The following is a 22,724-nucleotide window of genomic DNA, read 5'->3' on the forward strand; positions in this document are numbered from 1 at the left end:
CAGTGCATGATACAGTACTTTGAACCTTACACCTTGTACCCCTGTCGTAGTCAATTCAACTCATTTCTTGGAACAAGACGTGTACATTGATGGAGACCAATTGGAGAGTGAAAGAAGTACACGATTCCCCTAAAATGACAAGGTGTTTATTTAGAGGTAAGTTTTCACCTGCATTTGCTTGGGCTATCAGGACAACCCACTTGCCACAAATTATTGACCTTTAGACTTTTGCTGGGCTTCTCCGCTTCTGATTTATTACAAATTCGTTCATTTCACAACAAGGCGATCGAAGTTAATTACATAAGTGGCAGATACAAAAATTACAAGAAAATAACATTTTTATAATCTTTGAAACATATTGGTGATTTTATATGATATTAGTAATCATTGCTGAAAAATATATCTGTAGGGGACCTCTCTTATGCCTTCATAAGCTACATATCCCACTGATATTTGTGCTCCACCTATAATTGTGATAATTATTTGTTTGAAACCATAAAAAAGGACAAGCACAGCTGTCAAAACTAAGAAAAACAGTGTAACACCAACCTCAACCAGATCACACTGGGCCCTCTCACAAAATCTTGTGTCTTTAGGAGATCTGGGATCCAGTTTGTTGTTAGAATAGTGTACCCAACTAGAAAGGGGCGTGTGTCAGTATAGATGTACTATACTGCTATATATAACATATACAAACATGTATACATGTTGTCTTTTATAATTCTGAGTCCTTGCTTGCTCATCAGCAAATCCACCAGGTAGAGAATTTCTCGGCTTATGATACTCCTTTACACCTGGGTGCCCCCTCACCCCTGCGTCCAGGGATGATGCCAGCAATGGTGTATCATTCTATCGTAGTGTTGTAAAGAAAAAACACGATATCATGTTGTGGAATTAAGGTCAAGGTGGAATCCATGTAACTAAAGCTTGAGATGCCTGGACTAATGGTGTAAAATAAAGAAAAAATAATGTGTTGGCATAAAGGTTAATGGGTTTGTGGCCTGAGTTTGGGTTGGCCTATCACTTTTAAAAAGCCTATCATTGTTGGCAGAAAGCATGATTATTTGCTTCTATGCATGCCAACGCTCCGGCAAATTGCGGGAGTCTCCTGATATTTTCGCTCAATAATTACCTCCCACATGCTACCATCATATCAGAGAAAAACTCCTGGAGTTTTTAGATTTTTATAATTTCTTGTAAGGGTTTGATTTCGCTGCTGAAATCTGAATGGCCCACAGTTGGAAACAACATTTTTTTTGTTCAAACGTTTTTTGATTGACAAAAAGCGCTGACCCTTAACTAATCTCCCACTATCTCCACCTTAACATGTAATAACTCAAGATATTTGCCCAAACAAGTTTCTGAGATTCTTATTAAACAAAATCCAAACAGTAGGATCTCAAAGAATAAATCCTTAATGTCTTAGCCTAACGTACTAGGGAAGACATAATGTTGCATAAGGTAAAACCAGGAAGAATTTGGTCAATAACATCATTATCCGCCAGTGGATATTCGTTTTTAGAACAAAATTTTACTATCAAAATTTATGGTTACTATGGTATTCTCAATTATATTTTAATAAAGCTCCCTCAACCTCATATGAGAATGTTGGCATGTATGCAATTATGCATTGTATCATACAACTTTTGGCATTAAGACAAGAAACCGTCAGCACAACTGCATAATTTTGTGGCCAATATCCAGCCTGAAGTATACACAGATATAATGGGTATAATGAACCACCCAGGAAATAATGAACCTGATTTTTTTGGGATTGAGGGCCCTGAAAAAGATAAAAACGCTAATTCAGCTTGGTGGTGTCCTAAGCTGTCCTACGAAAAAACACCAAGAGCTGCATTGCAAAGCAGTGCTAATAGTGGTTTTCACAGTCTGTGTTCCATGCTACAGTGTTGCAGTAAATATTGAGGACTATCAATCTATATATACCCCCATTACATTACTATGATGTAAGGCAAAATGTCTCACTGAAGGAGATCACATGCTTGTGTTTGCAGCTGAAGATACCTTCTTCCTATGGTTGATCATTTTGAAAAAATGTCAAGAGAAATGTCAAACATGCTACTGTCCATGCTTACTTTACAGAGTTCAGGTTTTTTTGTTTTGTGTAGGTGATGTTCTCACCTTCACTAACACAGTGGCTAAAGGTGCTATTTACAGCCCCTGCAAAAACATGCCTTGCTCATAAGAGACTATAAAGAATTTACTGATTAGTTAGTTACTCTAAATTGCAGTCTTCCTGAATAAAGGTGTTCATGAAAATGAAGCATTATTGCTTCATTATTCCTGTTATACACCAAAATAGTTTGTTTACAAATTGATGGATGTCTTTTACAAATATCATTGGATGACCTATTGCCCTTGTAAACAAATGTCATTGGTTGATCAATTGCCCTTGTGAAAATTGGTAATGAAAAGGCCTGAGGCATTATTTTTATTCAATATAATTCTTCATATGTTTGCACATGTACAAGAATGAAACCTTCATTTTAAACACTTGTTTGATTTCTAACAATGAAATGTGCAAATCAAATTTGTATCATTGTCCCATTGTAGTCAAAACTGCTAATATCAAGCTAAAACCTTTATAGATGTATGGAAATATTGAGCAATTTGTTTTCCGTTATTTTTTTATCAGAAACATTATGGCCTTTAAGTATATTGACTCAACCAAACCATTTGTTTTTCGCACCAATTTCTTTCTCTAGTGCATACTTAAGAAACTAATTGCAAGGTTCTATAGCTGAAGTTTTCAAATTGTTTTCATTAATACCTTGCTGTTGATATTTTTGTAGTTTTATAATTGTTCATTGATTTATGAAAGATATAATGCCAAGGGCATTATCACCAACAAATTTTTGTTACATAATTTCTGGTTTTGAACATATTTTGTGCACCTTTGTTTCGTGATATTTTTAACTTTCCTCTGTTTTTATATTTTCAACCTCATCCCTGGTTGTATGATAAATAACTAATGAAATGTTTGAGGAAAAGTTTTTGATGTTTGTTATTAATCATCACTCTCTAGGTAGGAAATAATGAATCAAAAACCTAATGGATTTGGAAGGGGGAGGGGCCAAGGGAGAGGAAGGGCAGCTCCAGCTGTTGATGGGAATAGGTCATTTGATCTCTGGAATTCTAAGGCAGCTATGAAAACAGCCAAGCAGGAATCGAAGAATTCCAGCAGGCCGTCTTTGAATAGCAGTGGTGTTGCAAAATCAACTTCCAATAAACAAGAAGAGTGGGGAGACAGGAAAACAGGAAAGCAGGAAGCAAAGAATTCCAGCAGGCCATCTTTCAATAGCAGTGGTGTTGCAAAATCAACTTTCAATAAAGAAGAAGAATGGCGAGACAGGGAAACAGCCAGTGAAGGCCGACTTGAAAAAGCAAGGAAGATTCGAAAGGTTGCAGCTGAAAAATATTCACATTTGTTGGAAGATACAGACTCCAGTGATGAAGAACTCAGAGAAGAAGAAATTATGAAGAAAACTCTGAATAACTATACAGTTCAATTATGTGGTAAGATTGAGTTGCTATTTTTTATTCTAGAAAGAGACCTCGTTCAGCAACATTTTACTCACGCAAGCAAATTGTTTTTTTTATTGGAGCTGGTGCTAAGGCCCATGAAATTCAAAATTGAGTTTTGCTTTTAAGAAGAAATTTACCAAACATGTTATTTTCATTGTAGTATTGAAAATCATCCAAGGATAGGATATGTTGTTTTTGTATGCTACACTATCAACAACCACACATTTAGAATGCCAATGGTTGTATTTACTACTTTCATTCTTAGGTGATGCTAGCTCTGTTCCAGAACCAAATTCATTTTTGGCAAATATGCTTCAGGCCGGGGAGATAACTTGTCCAGTTTGTATTGATCCTGTTAAGCATGTGGACCCAGTAAGCAATCTAAATTTTTAATTTTGACCCTATTAAGCTGAATTCAATAGATATAAGTCAGTGTTATTCCTGTGTTTCCTTTTTTGTTTCAATTCCCATTACTTTTGAAAAAACTGTTCATTATACTACTGCGGCAGTTGTAATTTTCAACTGATCAATCAACACATCAAACAATCTATGGTAGGGAATAGATACTTTAAATTAGAATTATCTTACTGAAAAAAACATCATTTTTTCTTCATAGATCTGGAGTTGCAGAAAATGTTTCGGCATATTCCACATTCAATGCATCCAGCGGTGGGCAAGACAACTTGTTGGGGCGAAAAACATTGAAATGGAAAACAGTGAGCTGGAAGAAAGTACTCTTTGGTGTTGGTCAGTGGCCTAAAACTACTGTGCTTTTATTAGTTTTACATTTCCCTTTTTTAAATGCAAATGTAAATTTTGTTGTGCAGTAATATTTCTTATTGTCAAGGTTAGAATGAAAATTTTAAATGATTGATAAAAAGATCTGTAATTTAAGTGCAGAAACGAAGGATTTGGTAAATATAATTCTAAAGCCAAAAGTTGGAAGTTAGATTAAAGTAACATAAGGAGCTTTTTGAGTAAATTCATTTGCAAAATATATCGGATTCATTGTTTTGCTGCCTATTGTTTTGCTGTTCTGATGCTTTACATTCAGTTCATTGAAAGATTCTTGTTCAACAGACAGCCTTCTGCAGCATTCTTATTTTCTCCCAACAAGTTTTCTTTAGCCAAATACGAACCATTCCATTTTACCATTCATGATTTTGCCTCTCAAAATTCTCCAAGAGAAGTATTTGTCTCACTGATCTTCAAAAGCATTGTTTTAACCTTTTCATAGCGAAAATATTCTTGGTAAGGAAGTATAAAAACAAGGAATATGCTCAGATGACACTGATGAGGATAAGATTCCCCAAAAACGATTCTTTCACTGTGCGATTTTATTGCGTATTTTTTAACTTGTTTGTTCTAAACATTTCTTTATAGCCCGAATTGTAGAAATGACTACAAACAAGAGGATTGCCCAACCAAGTATTTCTGCTTTTGTGGCAAGGAGGCAAGTTCAATGCTCATCACATTTGAAAAGCTATGAAGATGTTTTTCCCTTCATTGATTAAATGTCGCATATTAAATCCATACAATGTCCCTCGTAGAAAATCGTTTTTTTATGGCTCAAAATAGGCATAGAAAATTTCTGAAGGATGATACATTGTTCTTAGGAAGATCCAAAGTTTGACCCATGGACAATTCCGCATTCCTGTGGTCAGAAATGTGCCAAAATGCTGACCCCAATATGTGGCCACGAATGCCTGTTACTTTGCCATCCTGGTAAGTGTATTTTGCCTTTATATATTGTCTAAAGTATGCGTAATGAAGCAGAACGAGGGTAGAAGATTTTGATAAAACTGAACACTTGCTTGTTGTGATGCTTGACAAAGAAAATTGATGCCCGCCCTATGCTTAATCCTATGATACCCTCAGGCCATCCAAGGGAGTAACACCACACAGCTTGCCTAAAAGTTTTTGTCGAACCCTCTTGGAACCCCTTGACTCCCCATCGCTGCGTACAAGCGTGAAGAACGGGCATCAGAAAAACACGATGAAACACGTTGCAGAAGACGGTCACTATTGGCAAACAATAACAGCTCAAGTACATTAATCAACGAAGTTTCATTTAATCAACATTTACAAGTCTTTGCTTGGTCTTTTGTCTCTCGATATTACTTATTTATGCAAAGCTTTGGTCAGTATTTTAGCATTTCTGGGCTTGTACGTCATCATTTAATACAAAATGTGGCTGAAACTGTTGTCTTAACTTAATCTTAAATAATGGGTTTAATGGGTTGAATGTACGTCAAATGCTTATAATGGGTTTAAGCTGAAATTTAGTTTGTTTCTAGGTCCATGTCCACCTTGCCCAAAAACTGTGTCAAAGAATTGTCATTGTGGAAGAGGAGGTCCATCTACAAGGAGATGTTGCAACAAAGAATGGTCTTGCGGTGCGATGTGCAGCGACCTGCTTGCTTGCGGCCTTCATAAATGCAAATCGACATGTCATCCAGGTTAGCAATGTGCTAGCCACTTTGTTTTTTACTGTTTCTTTTGAATCCGCAGGTTTGATCTAAAATTATCATGAACTACCTCATTTCACTTTTTACTCATTTTACTGTTTCTTTTGAATCCGCAGGTTTGATCTAAAATTATCATGAACTACCTCATGTCATAAATTTACTAAAGCCGTTTCTTCTCTCGAACAATAGTCCTGCAAACAACAACTGTTAAATTTCACTCTTTTACAAGTAATTAAGTGTGTTGTCTTTAAAAGTCCTATTTCTTTGCTGGTTATAGGCGATTGCCCACCATGTCCTGAGAAAAGTCTTCAGCCTTGCAAATGTTCAAAACATAAACAATTGAGAGATTGTGCTGCTGGAATATGGAAATGCAGCGAGGTGATTATAAACACGGCTCTCATTTTAACATTTCATCTGCGGTGTTCACCAATATCGACTTGCGTAATAAAAACATCATTGCATTCCAATAGCCAGGACAACTTCTTATGACGTAGGAACTGTAATATATTTGGGTCAAGGCTGTGGCAAACATTGCCTTACGGTATTAGAACCAATGGCGCTTGATCGTGGCTGTAGGTTGTGTAAAATATTTATTTCAAAATTAGTTTTATTTATCCTTTGATTTATCATATTACTTTTCTTATATTGTAAGTTTTAGATTTGTACTCCAACTTAAACACATTTTAATTATATTATTTTTTATCATATTTGATATTCAGGAAAGCAATCTCAGTGACTGACAATCTCGCAATTTGGTCACTCTACATTTGTCCGAAAATCAGTCGTGTCTTTGCCATTATCATTCTGCCCTGTGTATTTTGACTACAGCTATGGTATAAACTGCAACATCTTTTTCCTCAGGTATGCGGGAAAGTGCTTTCCTGTGGCTACCATACCTGTGAGGAGGTTTGTCACAATGGCACATGTGGACCGTGTCCAAGAACAGGCAAGCGAAGCTGCCCTTGCGGAAAAATGAGTACGTTTTTCGAATCAATTTGAAAAAGAAAAGTCTTTCAGAAAATTTGAGTTGCTAACGGTAGAGCTGCATTCTTGAATCAGAAGATGATTCTTAAAGTGCTTCATACACGGTTTCTTCATTTCTTGTGGTTATGGAAAGCTAGCTTTCAAACAATAGTCGAATCATATGTCTCTAATACACCCGCACAAACATGTTTTTAGGCTCAGTTTAAGTTGGGAGATGCTTGAGACAGGCAATCAATAAGGGGGAGGGGAGGGGGGCGTTCGCACCAATTGCTAAAGTTAGGCTGTGTGGTTTTGGTAGTTTTGCAAATCTGGAGCGAAGCAAAACAGCTTAATACTAAATAAAAAAATTGAAGAAAATGGGAGTGTCAAGATTGTATATTAGTTTGTTGTATCTTAGTCGAGCAGATCACTTTGGCCTGTGAAAGACTAGGTCTTTCCCATTGGCATAAAAAAATTAAGACAGAAGTCATTTTTTGCTCAAAATAAAAGTATTTGTTTGTAGGAAGATGTTTTGTATGTTCCGTATGTTGCTGCTCAGGATCTGTAGCAAAATGTGACTCTTTTATTGTTTCCAGATTGCTTCTTTAAAAGGGAATCGATCAGTAAAAAGTAGGATTAGTAATTAGTTTTCGGAAACCAAGCTATTGAGATTTTAATAGGCTGGTTGTTCTCAAAGTGCCGATTTCCTCGCTATGCTAGCAAGAACATTTCCAATTGATCTGTTTACATTTATCTTTGCATTGGTTGGTTTCCATTAAAAGTTGTATTGAAACGTTGTATTTCTATATTTCCAAAATGTATTTACATTTAGGCCTACAGCTGCCTTGCACTGAAGACATTCCGCCTTGCGAGGACACATGTGGCAAACGATTAGAATGTGGCAGACATAAATGTCACTGGCAGTGTCACACTGGTCAATGCGAAACATGCCGACAAATTGTGACAAAGACATGCAGGTGCGGCAAATGCAGTAAGGAGCTGCCATGTTGCCAATTGTTCACCTGCGACTTCAAATGCACTAGAATGAGAAACTGCCAAAGGCATCCCTGCAAACGAAAGGTGACTCGCAGCAACATTAAAGAAAGACCTTGCTAACCGACAATGCTATTTTATTGTTTTTGTTTGTTTAGCCACTTTCCATTTTGAAAGATTTTACTGTTTTGTGGGGTTAAAAACCAAGAGCTTCACGAGAAGCTATATAAAATTTTAAATACTATCTACTGGTCTTTTCAAAAACAACAGTTGTTTGAATATATAGTTTAAGATCGTTTCTCCAACTTATGTAGTTTGAAATTGGTAGGTTCCCCTCATATTCTGTCGGTTACTTGAGTTTATAGAAAGCATCTACATTTTATAGTATGAAATTTGAAAACTTTTGGTGGTTTTCGGATATTCAAATACTTGTTTCTAGCCTAAATATACATCTTCTTTATGATAATACCTTTAGCATTTGTATGTATCCTCGAGTTAGCTGTTTTCACGGGTCTCACAATAGAATTTTCTAGATAATTTCTTACTGCTTCGTTTTAGTGTTGTGACGGTGACTGCCCCCCGTGCGAGCAGATATGCAATAGGCAGTTATCATGCAGAAATCATAAATGTCCTTCGCAGTGTCACACAGGTAGTTTTTATTTGTCATATTTGTCAAGCAGATCTAAAAGGGCGTAATATATGACATTTCTTGTCAGGAAATAGTATAGCTAGATTTTATTATTCTTATAAGATAGATTTATATAGCTAGATTTATATTCAGATTTTATAATTATTCTTCATATAACTTCCAAAGGGTTCAAGATAGCGAATGTTCGATACATTACGGTGGAAGGGGGGTTTATACGGAAGTATTTGGTAAGGGGAATGCAATATCTATTCAACTAAGCGAATATTCGGGTTTTTAGGGGTTCAGGTTATCGGGAGTTTGCTGTAAGTCTATGAAGTTTGTTTAAATTTCAATTCGGTGCCATGGTTAATCTTTTCCAACAATGACCATCATCAGTGTTGAAGTTCTGTGTATTTGTGTTTTGCTGTTATGTTGTTTTGCTGTTATGGTGTTTTTCAAGATTCAAGTATGCCACCTTCAAAGAACCTGTTAATTATGGATTTTGTGAGTGTCTTGTTTTTGGCGGCTGGTTTGACATAACATGTTATGATGTGCTGCAGATTTGGTTTAGAGCAGAGGATTTTGTCCAATCAACTGCATATTCGGAGTGAATTGAAATTTGAGATTTTTCCTAGTCTTTTTTATAAATCATTGATTATGATCGATTGATTTTGTATATCAGTTAATAATACTTTTCGCCAAAAGCCGACTCTTTGTATCATTCACCCCAGGTTACGCTTTTGTGGGTGAAGGGGAGGCAATTGGTGTTGAGAAGACTCTTGTCTCGAAAAAAAACGAAAAATGAACTTTGTTATTCGGAAATAAATCTTTGTCTCCCACAGTCATTCTCATTCTTCTATCACTGATATGAAAATTGTTTGCTTTTTCAGGTCTTTGTTTCCCCTGCCCCTTGAAGAAAGAGGTTACCTGTTTCTGTCAGTTTACTAAAGTTTCAGTGAATTGTGGTGCAGAGAGATTTACAAAACCTCCAAAATGCAAACAGGCTTGCTCGTTAGTATTCATCCAATTGTTGAGATTTTCTTTCTCGGCGTGTATATTACACTGTTTTGATTTGGTATTTTGGTTTGGAAAAAAATTTTGGACGCAAGTTTTGGTTTACTTTTTGTGTTTGTAGTGCCTTTATGCTAGACATCTAGCAATAGTTCTGCGATATCTACCCAATCTAAAGGTTTGATCCAAATAACTACATCTGCACGTAAAAATACGAGGGAATCCCAAAGTGTTTGTGCAAACTTCATTAATAAAACTAGCAAAGCCTTGTAGATGTATTTGATATTTTTGGTAACCAAAGTAAGAGCTTTTCAATAGCTTCACTAATGGCTCTTGTAACCTGCCCTCTTTGCGAATCACTGGTAAAATGCATTCAATTTGAAACTTTCCCTCATTTTTAGGATTCCTTCGAATTGCCACCACAAGACAAGAGAGGTATTGTCAATGTCAAATATCGTTGTTGCTTTTGTTAATCTGTTGTTGCGCTGCAAATAAAAACCGAATTAAAACATTGCTAATTAAGGAAAATGAAGGAATATGAAGATGATATATTAAGGTGAAAAGTATGAATGGGCAAGGACTGATCAATGTGCTTTGCGCTGTATGCCGTGTTAGAAATGTACCTAAGCAATCTTGACTCATCTAAAAACTTTTGCACTCCTTTTTCTTTAGCCTCGTTTCCCTTTGGTTGCTCAGCCAGACCAAGGCTAGGGTTAACCAGGCCCAAACAGTAGCCTTTCGGCATCATTGTATGGCGCGTAAGACATTATTTGTACTTCTAGGGGTTGGGACGCTGCCCGTCTGTCTTTTACAAGAACCAGAATCCATGACGTGCCCTTAGGTGAATTTCAGCAAACCTCTTCTTCGCAAATCAAACCTCTTCTTCGCAAATCAGACCTTGGGGGTGTTATCCTAAACTGACCTAAGGTTCATATTGGTAGTGCAACATCGTTTCCTTTTCTGAATTTCCTAATTTCCTAATATTCACCTGCAGCATATTTATAATTTCAGTCCCATCGATGCCATTTTAACCGCTGTCCATCTTGTCGGCAAACCTGCGGTCGTAGGTTAGAATCCTGCACCCACACATGTCCGGCGGCTTGTCATGACGAGGTTCCTGTCCGAAATCCGAATAAGGTATGAGCATCTTTATGGTATGAGCATGATCATAAATGGTTTTGTTTCACCAAATCTTTGTCCAAAAGCTGCATTCACTGAAACCTCTAGTTAATGTTAACAGTTGTTTTAACATAAAACAAAACAAATTCAAAGTATGAAGGTCATATCACCGGCGAACTTGTTGGATAAACTGGTATCGATCTGTTGCCGGCCGAATCTACCAGACAAAAAACGTGTGAAATAGATTTTCATGTCATCAATAAGCTTTCCTACATGGGCAACAAAAGCAGAACACGGTAGAACGTCCACGTAACGGACAGGTGAGTGAAGTAGTAAGATTTCCATGTAGAGAGATTTTCGTTGGAGAAAGGTGTCCGTTGAAGAAAGGTGTCCGTTGAAGAAAGGTGTCCGTTGAAGAAAGGTGTCCGTTGAAGAAAGGTGTCCGTTGAAGAAAGGTGTCCGTTGAAGAAAGGTGTCCGTTGAAGAAAGGTGTCCGTTGAAGAAAGGTGTCCATTGAAGAAAGTTGTCCGCTGTAAAAAGGTGTCCGTTGAAGAAAGGTGTCCATTGAAGAAAGGTGTCCGTTGAAGAAAGGTGTCCGTTGATGAAAGGTGTCCGTTTAAGAAAGGTTTCCTTTAAAGAAAGGTGTCCGTTGAAGAAAGTATAGCTTATTCCACAAAGGTGCCCAGGGATTCCCCTGCTTTTTTATGGTCTTTCATTACCAATCTTTTTGTAATGATTGTTCGAAAATTGACAAAATAGTTTAATCTTCCATATCCCATCAGTTTATCGCATGTTCGATTCCACCGAAAGGTGATTGGTTTTTTACTAACGTAATTTTGCAATACTGTTACATCAACAGCCAAATTTCTCATTGGATCAGAAACCAAAAGAAGTCTTCACCTTCGTTCAGCTCCCTTGTCCTCCGTGTAAGGTTCCGATGCAAAGGTATTGCTTGTTGTGGTTTTGAATCCTTTTCACGTAACGACTTTCAAACGTTTGTTCATTTTTTAATTTTCATTTTTTTTAACACTTCGTAAGCATGGTAGTATTTCAAACGTAATGAAACAGATTTGTTCCCCTTCCTGTTTTAAAGGAAGAAAATTTGATCAAAACTACCGTGATTTTTAAATAACGATATGGTCGTTGTAAATAGTTGAAAACTTTAATCGAAGCATTTCTTCAGAAAACATACGAAGAGGAGAATCTAGTTTTAAGTGATGTTTATCCGGTGAGCTTTCTCTCGCCATTTTGAGCAGTGAAAATGTGATTTTCATTTTTGTTTCCTTTGAAGGTCCTTCCCTAAATGCTTTGTTATTAATTCCAGCATTCAATTACACACTGTTCTATCTCAAGCAAAAATTGTAGCATTATCTTTTTCAAATCAATTGAAGTCGTTGATGTATAGATGAAATAAAAGTGGTGCAATAAACGAGTTTTGTGGGATACTTGACGTCCATATCATGAGTTTCATATGAGGTAGCATTGATATTGCAGGACCACCAACAATACCATATAAGCTCTATCAAGCCCCCTTTCTCTTTCAAGCCCCCTTTCTCTTTCAAGCCCCTTTCTCTTTCAAGCCCCCTTTCTCTTTCAAGCCCCTTTCTCTTTCAAGCCCCCTTTCTCTTTCAACCCCTTTCTCTTTCAAGCCCCTTTCTCTTTCAAGCCCCCTTTCTCTTTCAAGCCCCCACCAATATAATGATAATCAATTCATTTTAATTTGGCTCTACATAGCTTTTTACAGTGAGAAAGGCTAATCCAACTCAACTGTTAAAACTACTACATCAAATAAATACATACAAGATTAAAAACATAAAGTTTCAAGTATAAAGTAAACTTTTAAGTAGCGTTTCTAAGGCCAATAAATGTCACTGTGTTAGCCTGCCAGTCGTTAGTCGCATAGCATTTTATATATAAAGATTTTCACAAAGACTAAAGTTTGTCTTTTCGGCAAGGTGGCTCATTAAAGCACCCGCCGTCACATCTAAAAGAATACTTCATTTTGAGAATGTCCAAGAGGTGAATAATTATGACAGCTTGATGTTTTTTTCTTTTCAGAGAATGCTTTGGTAAACACGAAGTAAGTTGCTAAAATTATTTTCAAAAGATGAGACGCAGCTTTGAAAGGATTTGTAACCAAGAATAGTGCATTTATTGTAAAATATAATTGATTTCTTTTTTATATAATTTGTGATCCTTTTAATTCACTATATGAACGGTTGCTTGTGAACTTTGGACCTTTGATGATCGCCAAGCATCACGTATTTAGGAGAGATGCGGCGGAGAGATGCTTCATTTTATCTCGCTTATATAATTACTCTTGCCTCTTCGTTTCTCTCGCCGTCAGCAGAATATCACAATTCAAGGTTTTTCTTTTTAGGTGTCCACTTTTCCTTGCTCGGAAGACAAGCCGTTCTCGTGTAAGCGCCGATGTGGTAGAAGACTGGTTTGTGGGAATCATCACTGTGAACGCGAGTGTCATGTTGTTGTCAACGCACCCTCGGATACAGAGGTAAAATTCTCAGTTTTCGATATTGCTCAGTTTATTTGTCAATTACCTGATATGTAAGTTGAGAAAAATTGCATTTGATAAGCTTTTTTCTTTCATTCTCTTCCCTTTTTAACCGCGCAACCTTGTATTACAGGCGGGCAGTGACTGCCTCTCTTGTGAAAAGCCGTGCCTCAAACCGAGACCAACGGAATGCACTCACAGCTGTAGTAGACCGTGCCACCCAGGTAATTGTTTAAAGCTTTGCATCGTTACAAAAAGGCAGATTTATATTTTCGTTTGACAATGGTGTAGAGGATAGCGTTGACGCTTGACCTTAACCCGATGCTGTTTGCCGATATTTGCCAAATGAACAAAAAGAGACCTCTGCTCCTTTAATGTGCGCCTTTAATTGTCAGTAGATTTTGACATGAAATTTGACTTGTTTGATTTTAGGTGACTGTCCGCCCTGTGTGAAGTATGCTCGTACCAGCTGCCATTGTGGACTTATCATGATGGAGATCAAGTGCTTGTATGTTCAATATGCTTTTGTTGCTTCCCAATTACATTAACACAAAGAATATTTGAAGGCTGCCAATTTCTGAAAATATGTAATTTCGTTTGAATTTCGTTCGAAACCATGAAACACTATCTAGTTTTGTGTTTTCTTGAAAGACAAAAAAAACAGCACAGCGACAAAGAGAGCCATCTTTTTGTATTTCTGTTTTGCCATTAGTCTTGCCTCGCTGTTTATGTCAATTCCTCACTATGCCAATTCTTGTTACTGATTTGTCATCAATTGGATAAAAGCCTTATGTCGAAAATGAATTACGAAAATATGTCTCTCTTTGGCATCGTAGTCATTTTCTACTTAATTATCAAGCTGCGCTTTCAGGTCTAAATCCAAGATTGCTTGGTTGCAAATTTTGAATTAAATCGGTTTTAGTCGTCGGTTAGAGACTATTTTTAAATTAGTGACACATCATCGTTTCTCTTCGACAGTGCACTTGCCTCTAAGGATGGTGAAGAAGAGGAAGCGGCCAAGTCGTGTCAAAATCGATGCCCGAAGTCATTAGAATGCAGTCACCGCTGCCCTAAAATTTGCCACCCAGGAGATTGTCCTAAGCCTGAAACATGCAGCCAGAAAGTAAAGCTGTTTTGTTCTTGCAGAAGAATAAAAAAGGCAAGTAGGATTCATGCTGCGTACCCTTAATGGCATCTAAATGTAAATGCATAATTACTCTTAAGTTCCTAACTGTATTGGCTGGATGTAAAATTGTAAGCAGAAACAAAACCGCTTAATGCGAACATCCTTTATAACGGGAAACGGTTCGAAAATAAATTAAATTAACTAATACCTTATCCTAGGACACATGCCTGCATTCTAAGCCTGCAATCTAATACATGTCGTCCAAAGATTCTTAATTCTGACCAAAATCCTTTGAAGTCTTATATTTTATTATTGATGCAAATGGGAAACTTTTCTTTTTAAATCGTAGGACCAGCGCTGCAAGGATGCCCAGTATGGGATTTCGTCATTAGAATGTGATGATAAATGTGAAGAAATTCGAAATGAAATAAAGAAAGAGGAGGAGAAAAAGGCTGCAGAAATGAAAGCGGAAGAACTGAAAAAGCAGCAGGTTGATTGAAGACTTTGATTTGTATAGTCATGTAATTGGTATGACATATGGGGAAGCAGTCTGATATGTCCTTGTTGATATATGGGGAAGCAGTGCGGAATTGGCTCTTGGAGCAAGGGATGGCTCCTTGGTCTTGTCATTTTGCATACATGTATGTGAAACCCAATTTAGGTTCCGTCATATGAATGATTATGCTAGCTTTAATGCTAGCTAGGTTCTCTCTAACCGACGTCACAAAAGGCTGTCCGTAAAGGCTGTTTCAATTGGCTGGTGCGATTTTGGCGGGATGAATATCTTCAATCAGCACAAATACGAATAAATGAGCCAAAAGATGACACGTTAGGATTGAAAAGAGAACCTGCCATACTCAGTCCATCTCAAACCAACATGGCAAGAGATTTGCCAAACTACACGGCCAAGTGACAACGTTTCATATTTGCAAAAATATAGATGTATTGTCTCCCACAGACCGTCTGGTGGTTTTTTGCATATCCTATTTCACAGTTCGAAAACCTGACTCCTCAAATTAATCGAGAACTTTCAATAGAGAAATTACTGCAATATGACTGTAATTTGTTTTCTTAATTAATTAGCATTTTTTTATTTCCAAACGTTGCCCCACCATCAAACTCAACTCGTGACATTTAACTCGAATTAGTCAGATTTCGACATGTTTCTACTTTGCAACTTGTTAAAACTGAACAATTTGATTTATGTCTTAGGAGGAAGTTGAGTGCTTTGAAAGGAAAATGGGCGGCCGGAAAAGAAAACCGAAGAACACCAAGATCGAAGATGAAAAGCAAATTTTGTCAAGACGCACTTTCTTCATTTTGATTGCCATTATTGTTGCGTTTATTTCAGTTTTGGCAATTTTATTATTTTAGAATTCTGAATGATTACTTCATTGCTACTGTTGATGAATGATTACAAAATTGTTGCCAAGTTATTTGTATGTAAGAAGGACACCATTTGTATTCCAAAGACCTATTAACATATTTACAATGTACATTATTGCGATGATCGGTTGTAAAAGATTTCGAGATAAATCAATTTCTAGAAATGAAGGCTTAATCAAACGTTGCTGTTCTCGATTTTGGTGTCGTTGTCCTCTGAGAAAACGTCCTGGCTCTTTGTTCTCTTGGTCCGAGTTTTCCATTCGATTCTTCTTGCGCTTTGGATGCCTCTGCTGCTATCTCTTCTTGGTGCTTAGCAACGGATTCCAGGAACTGCGAAGGACAATTATTCGTCGTAATTACTGGAAAATTACGAGACTCAAAATCATAGAGCAGTTTTTGAACATAATTTCATAGAGGGTTAATTTTCCATATGTTTTTAATTGGGGTTCAGAGCACTAAGAGGGGGCGGGGGTTAATTACCCACTTTTATCTAAATGTGGTCAACGTGATATGGAATAAAAACATTTTATAAGGACGCATCACTGATAACATGCCTTACACCTGCCCGTCACTCATAACAGATTGAACTATTTCTGCAGGGGGTGTTTGCAATACAATTACCACTATCGCATCATGATATAAGCATCATGATATAAGCACTTACCTCAGGTCTCCTTGTCTTTTTGGTATCAACAAAATCCTTAAATGCTCTAGCACCGTGCAAAGAAGCAAGAACTTTTTCCTAGAATTAAAATGGGTATCACATCACAAAAACATTTTTTTACTTTTATCGCAAATAAGGCTAGACTAAGTATAAACTCGAAGGTTTAATTCCCCACGCTTCCCCTAACTATGGTAGGTGTCAGAGTTGGTCCCTAGAGTCATATCAGTTAAATCACAAAAGCAAAATAACCACCTGATTTTGTTCCTATTCAAGTAAGTTAATCATAGACATATTTTGTTGGCAAATTCGATTGACAACATTGTTGGTAACATCCGGGAATGAAGTAAGAAAGGCTGGCTATTCGTAATCAGCATAGCGGTCAAATCTTTGATTGGCTGAGAGCTCTGTTCGCTGCCATGTTCTAAGCCAATCAGCACACAGGATTTTCACAACAAAACCGCCTCGCAGCTAGAATTAGGCCCATTTTCGCCATTTCAGCGTGTTTTTACCACATTGTCTACAAAAAACATTGCATGCCTCTACAAAGCGAATTTCCACTTTATATTTTGTCCAGTTCATCATCATGCGTTGCTATTTAACCTATATTGGCGCCACTGTTCGATCGCAAAGAATAATATAAAAAAACACCTCGCAAATGATCGGTAAATTTCGTGTCGAGATTCAGGTTAATTAGGTTTTTACCTCTCCCCACCCAAAACGCTATAGACATTTCACATTTAGACAAAATCAATTATATACTTACCTTAAATATAAGAATGGTTCATAATCCCGTCAAAGATGCACTCACTGTTCAGCCTTAGATTCGGCGGGGATCGCCAATTTAATTATCACAACGGGTACGAAGGCTCTCATATTCACCCTCGAAATCAATAAATGTATCTTTGTCCTCTGGAATCAAAATTTGTTTCATAAAAGTGAAAATTTTTCAGCAACAGCCCAAAGTAATTTCAATCATGATTGTCCAGACAATTGACCATTATTACTAATTTTATGTGATGAAAATGGCGAATACACTCACGCGGTAAGACTGGGATCTAATAAAATTTGAAAACGGCGGGAAAATTTCAAGGATGGGTTTTCGTCAATTTTTCTAAATTGATTTTCCCGCCGTTTTCAAATTTTATTAGATCCCAGTCTTACCGCGTGAGTGTATTCGCCATTTTCATCACATAAAATTAGTAATAATGGTCAATTGTCTGGACAATCATGATTGAAATTACTTTGGGCTGTTGCTGAAAATTTTTCACTTTTATGAAGCAGATTTTGATTCCAGAGGACAAAGATACATTTATTGATTTCGAGGGTGAATATGAGAGCCTTCGTACCCGTTGTGATAATTAAATTGGCGATCCCCGCCGAATCTAAGGCTGAACAGTGAGTGCATCTTTGACGGGATTATGAACCATTCCTATATTTAAGGTAAGTATATAATTGATTCTGTCTAAATGTGAAATGTCTATAGCGTTTTGGGTGGGGAGAGGTAAAAACCTAATTAACCTGAATCTCGACACGAAATTTACCGATCATTTGCGAGGTGTTTTTTTATATTATTCTTTACGATCGAACAGTGGCGCCAATATAGGTTAAATAGCAACGCATGATGATGAACTGGACAAAATATAAAGTGAAAATTCGCTTTGTAGAGGCATGCAATGTTTTTTGTAGACAATGTGGTAAAAACACGCTGAAATGGCGAAAATGGGCCTAATTCTAGCTGCGAGGCGGTTTTGTTGTGAAAATCCTGTGTGCTGATTGGCTTAGAACATGGCAGCGAACAGAGCTCTCAGCCAATCAAAGATTTGACCGCTATGCTTTCGTAATCTACCAAAATGTTGCAAAACTAACGTTCGAAAAAAATTGCACCGCCCGCCAGAAAATGTAAGTACAGCTGCCAAATTTTTTTAAATAACTAAAATTCAAAAAGTTGTAGCAAGGTACATAAAAGTTCTAAGATGACTGATCAGTTGCAAAATAATAGAAAATTTATCAAGGTATTGTAATAAAGTTATAATTTACGGAAAGACTCTTGAGTTTTTCCTATTTCTAACATTTTCGACGATTGCGAAAACACGAAAATTGAGCTTTGATGATACCTGTGAAATATTTGCAATAAAAAACTTATCCTGGCACAAACGTTTGAGAGATTTGGTTAAAATAAACTCAGAGATACTAACTTCATGCTTTGATGCCTAACAAATGTTATTTCATTCGCTGTTATTAAAGAATAAGCTTAAGTCTTTGTCAGAAAATTTTGCTGCAGCAACGGGCCTAATGGCAGAGGCCACTTCGTGAAAGAATATGTATATTGCAACATAATTCAACATACTAAATGTGTCACAAATCGACAAGTCAATCTTCGTCAATCTATTGCAATGTTGTTTAACGACCAAACAATGCTAAAGATTGCTCAAAACAACATTTCATCTCCTCATTGAATGAAAAAACCAAATGTTGCAGCAATAAACAGGCTAACTCAAGTGCCTCAATCGCATTGATATAGTCGTCATAAAAACGGCTGTAGTTATCAGAACTTGTTATAAAAGGTTTGATAAAATTATAGCAAGGCTCGCATAGGTTCAAAGCCTCGAGACTGTGGAATAAGAGGTCAACATTGTTTACATGTTAAAAAGTAACTGTTTACAGATTCTAAATTAAAACTCTTGCCCGTAGTTTGAGGTTTTTTTGATTGCTTTTAAAATTTTAAATTGATGCCTAATGCTTTAAATTGCTGCTCCACGAAATAAAATTCAAAAATTTAATTGACTATGTTGTTTACAAAACTGTTGTTTTATTTATTCGTTGAACAGGTGCAATACTTTTTGAAATTAAGTGTATATGCCATTCATATTGACAGAAATGTCTAGAAGCTGTCTGCAAAAGGGTGTGGCCCTAAAACATTTCAAGAAACTTTTGCGGTCCAGGTAGGACATGCCCGCAGTTAAAACTTGGCTTAAATACACAAAAGGGCAGCAGATTGCACTGAAATTGCTTACTAGGTCTTTGCTTTTCTGTTTTGATTCAGTCATTTTTTGTTCTTTGCTTTCTTTCGGATCTTGCAGCCCCGTCGGTGGAACATCGCTTGACCATTTTTTCGGGTCAAGATACCAAGGCGAGTGGTACTTTTTTACCCAACTTGGCGTGTATTTCGTTTCAGGCTGTAAAAGATTCGAAATAATTTCATATCAAGTCAAAAGGAGAAAAGCAGTTGCTGATAAATCAACATTATATATAGTACACAAGCACAAGGGAACTGGCGAATCTCAGATAAAATCCAAAGAGACCCAAAAGGGTTATTTAGTTAACTGGTGCATGAAACAAAAACAATAAATCACTGCGTTTTCAAAATGAAAGGCCATGCATGGAGTTCGCATCACATGCTTTTGAATAGCGATGAAAAAAACGAAAAATATACCTCCTCGTTTCTCTTTATTTTCTCTTTTGAACCATCCTTGGTTGGGGCGATATTTCCAGTTCTCAGCTCTGGTGGAACATTTGTCAATTCAACAACATGAATAGGAACTGAAAGTGCCGGCTGTGTAAAGATGAATACCTTCAGATTTGGTACAAGGGGGAGCAACTAGCTATACTGCAAAAATTTACAAGACATTTACAAGAATTCACAAATTGAAGCTATTGGCATGGGAAGAAGATTGAATTGCAAAAATAATGACAGGTTTGCAGCAGTTGAAGTATTTTCTGTTCCCATTAGATATGCATTAAATTTCTATTGCAAAGTAGATATTTTCATCTATGAAGTTAACAAGGAAAAGCACAAGCAAGCTAATTGAAAAGCTCACTCTCCTTGCCCCATTCAAAAAGCAAAATTCCCATCACTGGTAAGACTGCTATTCTAAAATTCCAAATTTCTGAATTTTACCTTTGTTTCATAGCCACTTGCAAAAAGGCTATAGATCGTAGATTCTTCAATATTGTTCGTTTTGCCACCCTTTGTAAATACAGAAAGTAATTCAATTGAAAGTTTCAATAGAAATTATGAAAGAAATTGAGAAATTTGCATAAAGAAAAAACATTTAAATTAAATTTGGCAAAGCAATTCTGACTCCTAAGTCTACCGTAAATGCAGGAAAAATTGAATAATTACTGAGATAAGATCATCTCTATGGGAAAGGTGTCAAGAAAAAATGAAATTTATTCTCAAAACAAACTTTTAAGGTGTGCTACTGTTTTTATTTGATCTTGACTATTGTTAGAATGCATTTTGTGTCAAGAATAATGCTAGCCCTTGAACTTTAGTGTCAAACTGGCAGTAATTTTGGTTGCCAAAAAAGAATGAATAAGGCAAAATTTGTACTTAATTTGTAGTTTAATTATTGCTGCCAAGAACTGGCTTTTATTGAAGAGGCTGGTTAATTTCCTTCTATTTTTTGAAAAGTGACAAGAAATGTCTGACTGACAAAGCTATTAAGTTTTAAAACTTCATCATTATAAATCTCAATTATACATCTTCACTGAAAGCTGCTTCTGAGGTTATTGAAGTAATTTAAACAACGATTAAGAAGCATTTATTGAAACAACTATCTGATGATTGTTCACTAAATTAACACTGGTGGAACACTAAATTAACTCTTAGAACTGTCCTGTTCTACACACCAATGCAATTAGGAAAAAAGACACTATCAGCTTACCAAATTTCTAACCCAATCACAAAACTCTTTTGTGACATCATCAATACCAGTTTCCTGTAATTATTATGAAAATGCTGAAATAATTTGATAACTAAGGTTACAGAAAATAGAGTATAGAAAATTAGGAAGAGATCTAATAAACTCTTCTAAAATTGATGGAATACTAGTAAATGATTCAATGCAGAATGCGAAGAGATAGAACAACACAGACGAAGAGATCCAGCGAAAATGTGCCAAAAGATCAAAGAAATCAGTGGCTGCAGATCTTCAGCTCCATCTGGGTGCATACAACCCAAAGATGATAAAATCATTACGGAGAAAGAAAACGTGTTGGAAAGATGGACGGAGTATTCAGAAGAGTTGCTCAAAGAAGATAGAGGAAATAAGCCAATATTCTAAAATCAGAAACAGAGTCAGCACTAAAGAAAATGAAAAAGGACGAGGCAGCTCGACCTGACGAGATTACTGCAGAAATGCTGGCTTGTATGCGCATCGACAAGGATCTGAGTAGATATGCCAAGATCAAAAATAGGTGTAAGGCAGGGATGCGTTTTCTCCCCAGTCCTGTTTATTCTATACACAGAGAAGATCTTCAAGAAGAACTAGAAGACTTTAAGAGAATCGTTGTCGGTGGGCACAAATTGAACAATATAAGTTTTTCAGATGACTCTACTCTTATTGCAAGCACACAAAAAGGACTACAGGATCTCTTGGAAAAGGTAGTGACTGAAGGCAAGGAAAAGGGATTAGAAATAAATCATAAAAAGACTCTGTGCATGGTAGTCAGCAAGAAACAAAGTCCTAAGTGCAGCCTATTCATTGGGAATGAACGAATCCAACGGGTAAACAAGTTTAATTACTTGGGAAGCGATATTACTGGGAATGGTAAATGTGACGCTGAAATAAAGCGTAGAATTGGAATAGCCAAGGAAGCATTCGATTTTGAAACACCAGAAAATATCATTGCCAACAGAAATGAAAGTACTGCAATGCTATGTAACACCTACTCTGCTATATGGGTGTGAATGCTGGACAATGTCAGACGAAATGACGAAGAGGCTGCAAGCTGCAGAAATGGCAGTGGCTCCTAAGAAGAATGCTTAGAGTTTCGTGGACTGACCATGTTTCAAACGAAGAGGAGTTGGGAAGAGTAGGCACGGAAAGGAAGCTGTTGAAGACAGTCCGAAGAAAGCAATTGGAATTCTTGGGACATGTAGTAAGGAAAGAGAAGTTGGAGAGCCCGGTACTAACGGGAAGAATACAGGGAAAGAAAGACAGAGAACGACAATGGATGACTTATTTGAAAAATTGAAGAGTGCAAATAACAAACAACTGGAGAAACGACATAACTACAAGTGGGATTTTACATCTAGCAAGGAGCAGGAAAAATTGGAAGATCATGATCGCCAACGTCTGCAGACAGGGCACTTCGAAGGAGAAGAAGAAGATGAAGAAGGAGAAGAAGATGAAGAAGGAGAAGAAGAAGAAGAAGAAGAAGAAGAAGAAGAAAAAGAAGAAGAAGAAGAGGAAGAAGAAGAAGAAGACGAAGAAGAAGAAGAAGAAGAAGAAAAAGAAAGAAGAAGAAGAAGAAGAGGAAGAAGAAGAAGAAGAAGAAAAAGAAAGAAGAAAAAGAAGAAAAAG

General features: G+C 36.7%; 2 protein-coding genes across 2 annotated transcripts in view; one reads left to right on the forward strand and one right to left on the reverse strand.

The window, feature by feature from the left end:
- Positions 1 to 15,891, forward strand: LOC135686815 (NF-X1-type zinc finger protein NFXL1). The gene is made up of 22 exons (XM_065203162.2): positions 1 to 156; positions 3,047 to 3,537; positions 3,812 to 3,918; positions 4,163 to 4,293; positions 4,930 to 5,003; positions 5,167 to 5,271; positions 5,844 to 6,005; positions 6,292 to 6,392; positions 6,876 to 6,990; positions 7,810 to 8,057; positions 8,529 to 8,619; positions 9,489 to 9,609; positions 10,011 to 10,044; positions 10,621 to 10,746; positions 11,588 to 11,673; positions 12,787 to 12,808; positions 13,109 to 13,240; positions 13,374 to 13,464; positions 13,673 to 13,748; positions 14,219 to 14,399; positions 14,716 to 14,856; positions 15,579 to 15,891. Exons 2-22 carry the CDS (start codon positions 3,057 to 3,059, stop codon positions 15,738 to 15,740), a joined length of 2,787 nt encoding a protein of 928 aa, XP_065059234.2. The 5' UTR covers positions 1 to 156; positions 3,047 to 3,056; the 3' UTR covers positions 15,741 to 15,891.
- Positions 13,134 to 22,724, reverse strand: part of LOC135686817 (protein FAM47E-like) — a 15,767-nt gene continuing 6,176 nt past the window's right edge. The window contains exons 9-14 of the mRNA XM_065203167.2: positions 21,084 to 21,137; positions 20,315 to 20,383; positions 19,850 to 19,969; positions 19,431 to 19,592; positions 16,417 to 16,494; positions 13,134 to 16,082 (exon numbers count right to left, since the gene is read on the reverse strand). Of these exons, the coding sequence (XP_065059239.2) occupies positions 15,924 to 16,082; positions 16,417 to 16,494; positions 19,431 to 19,592; positions 19,850 to 19,969; positions 20,315 to 20,383; positions 21,084 to 21,137 (642 nt within the window). The 3' untranslated portion in view covers positions 13,134 to 15,923. The remainder of the gene's footprint in view (positions 16,083 to 16,416; positions 16,495 to 19,430; positions 19,593 to 19,849; positions 19,970 to 20,314; positions 20,384 to 21,083; positions 21,138 to 22,724) is intronic.

Source organism: Rhopilema esculentum, chromosome 6, assembly GCF_057945365.1.
Source record: "Rhopilema esculentum isolate cy_ngs chromosome 6, ASM5794536v1, whole genome shotgun sequence".
In the NCBI taxonomy this organism is placed as follows: domain Eukaryota; kingdom Metazoa; phylum Cnidaria; class Scyphozoa; order Rhizostomeae; family Rhizostomatidae; genus Rhopilema; species Rhopilema esculentum.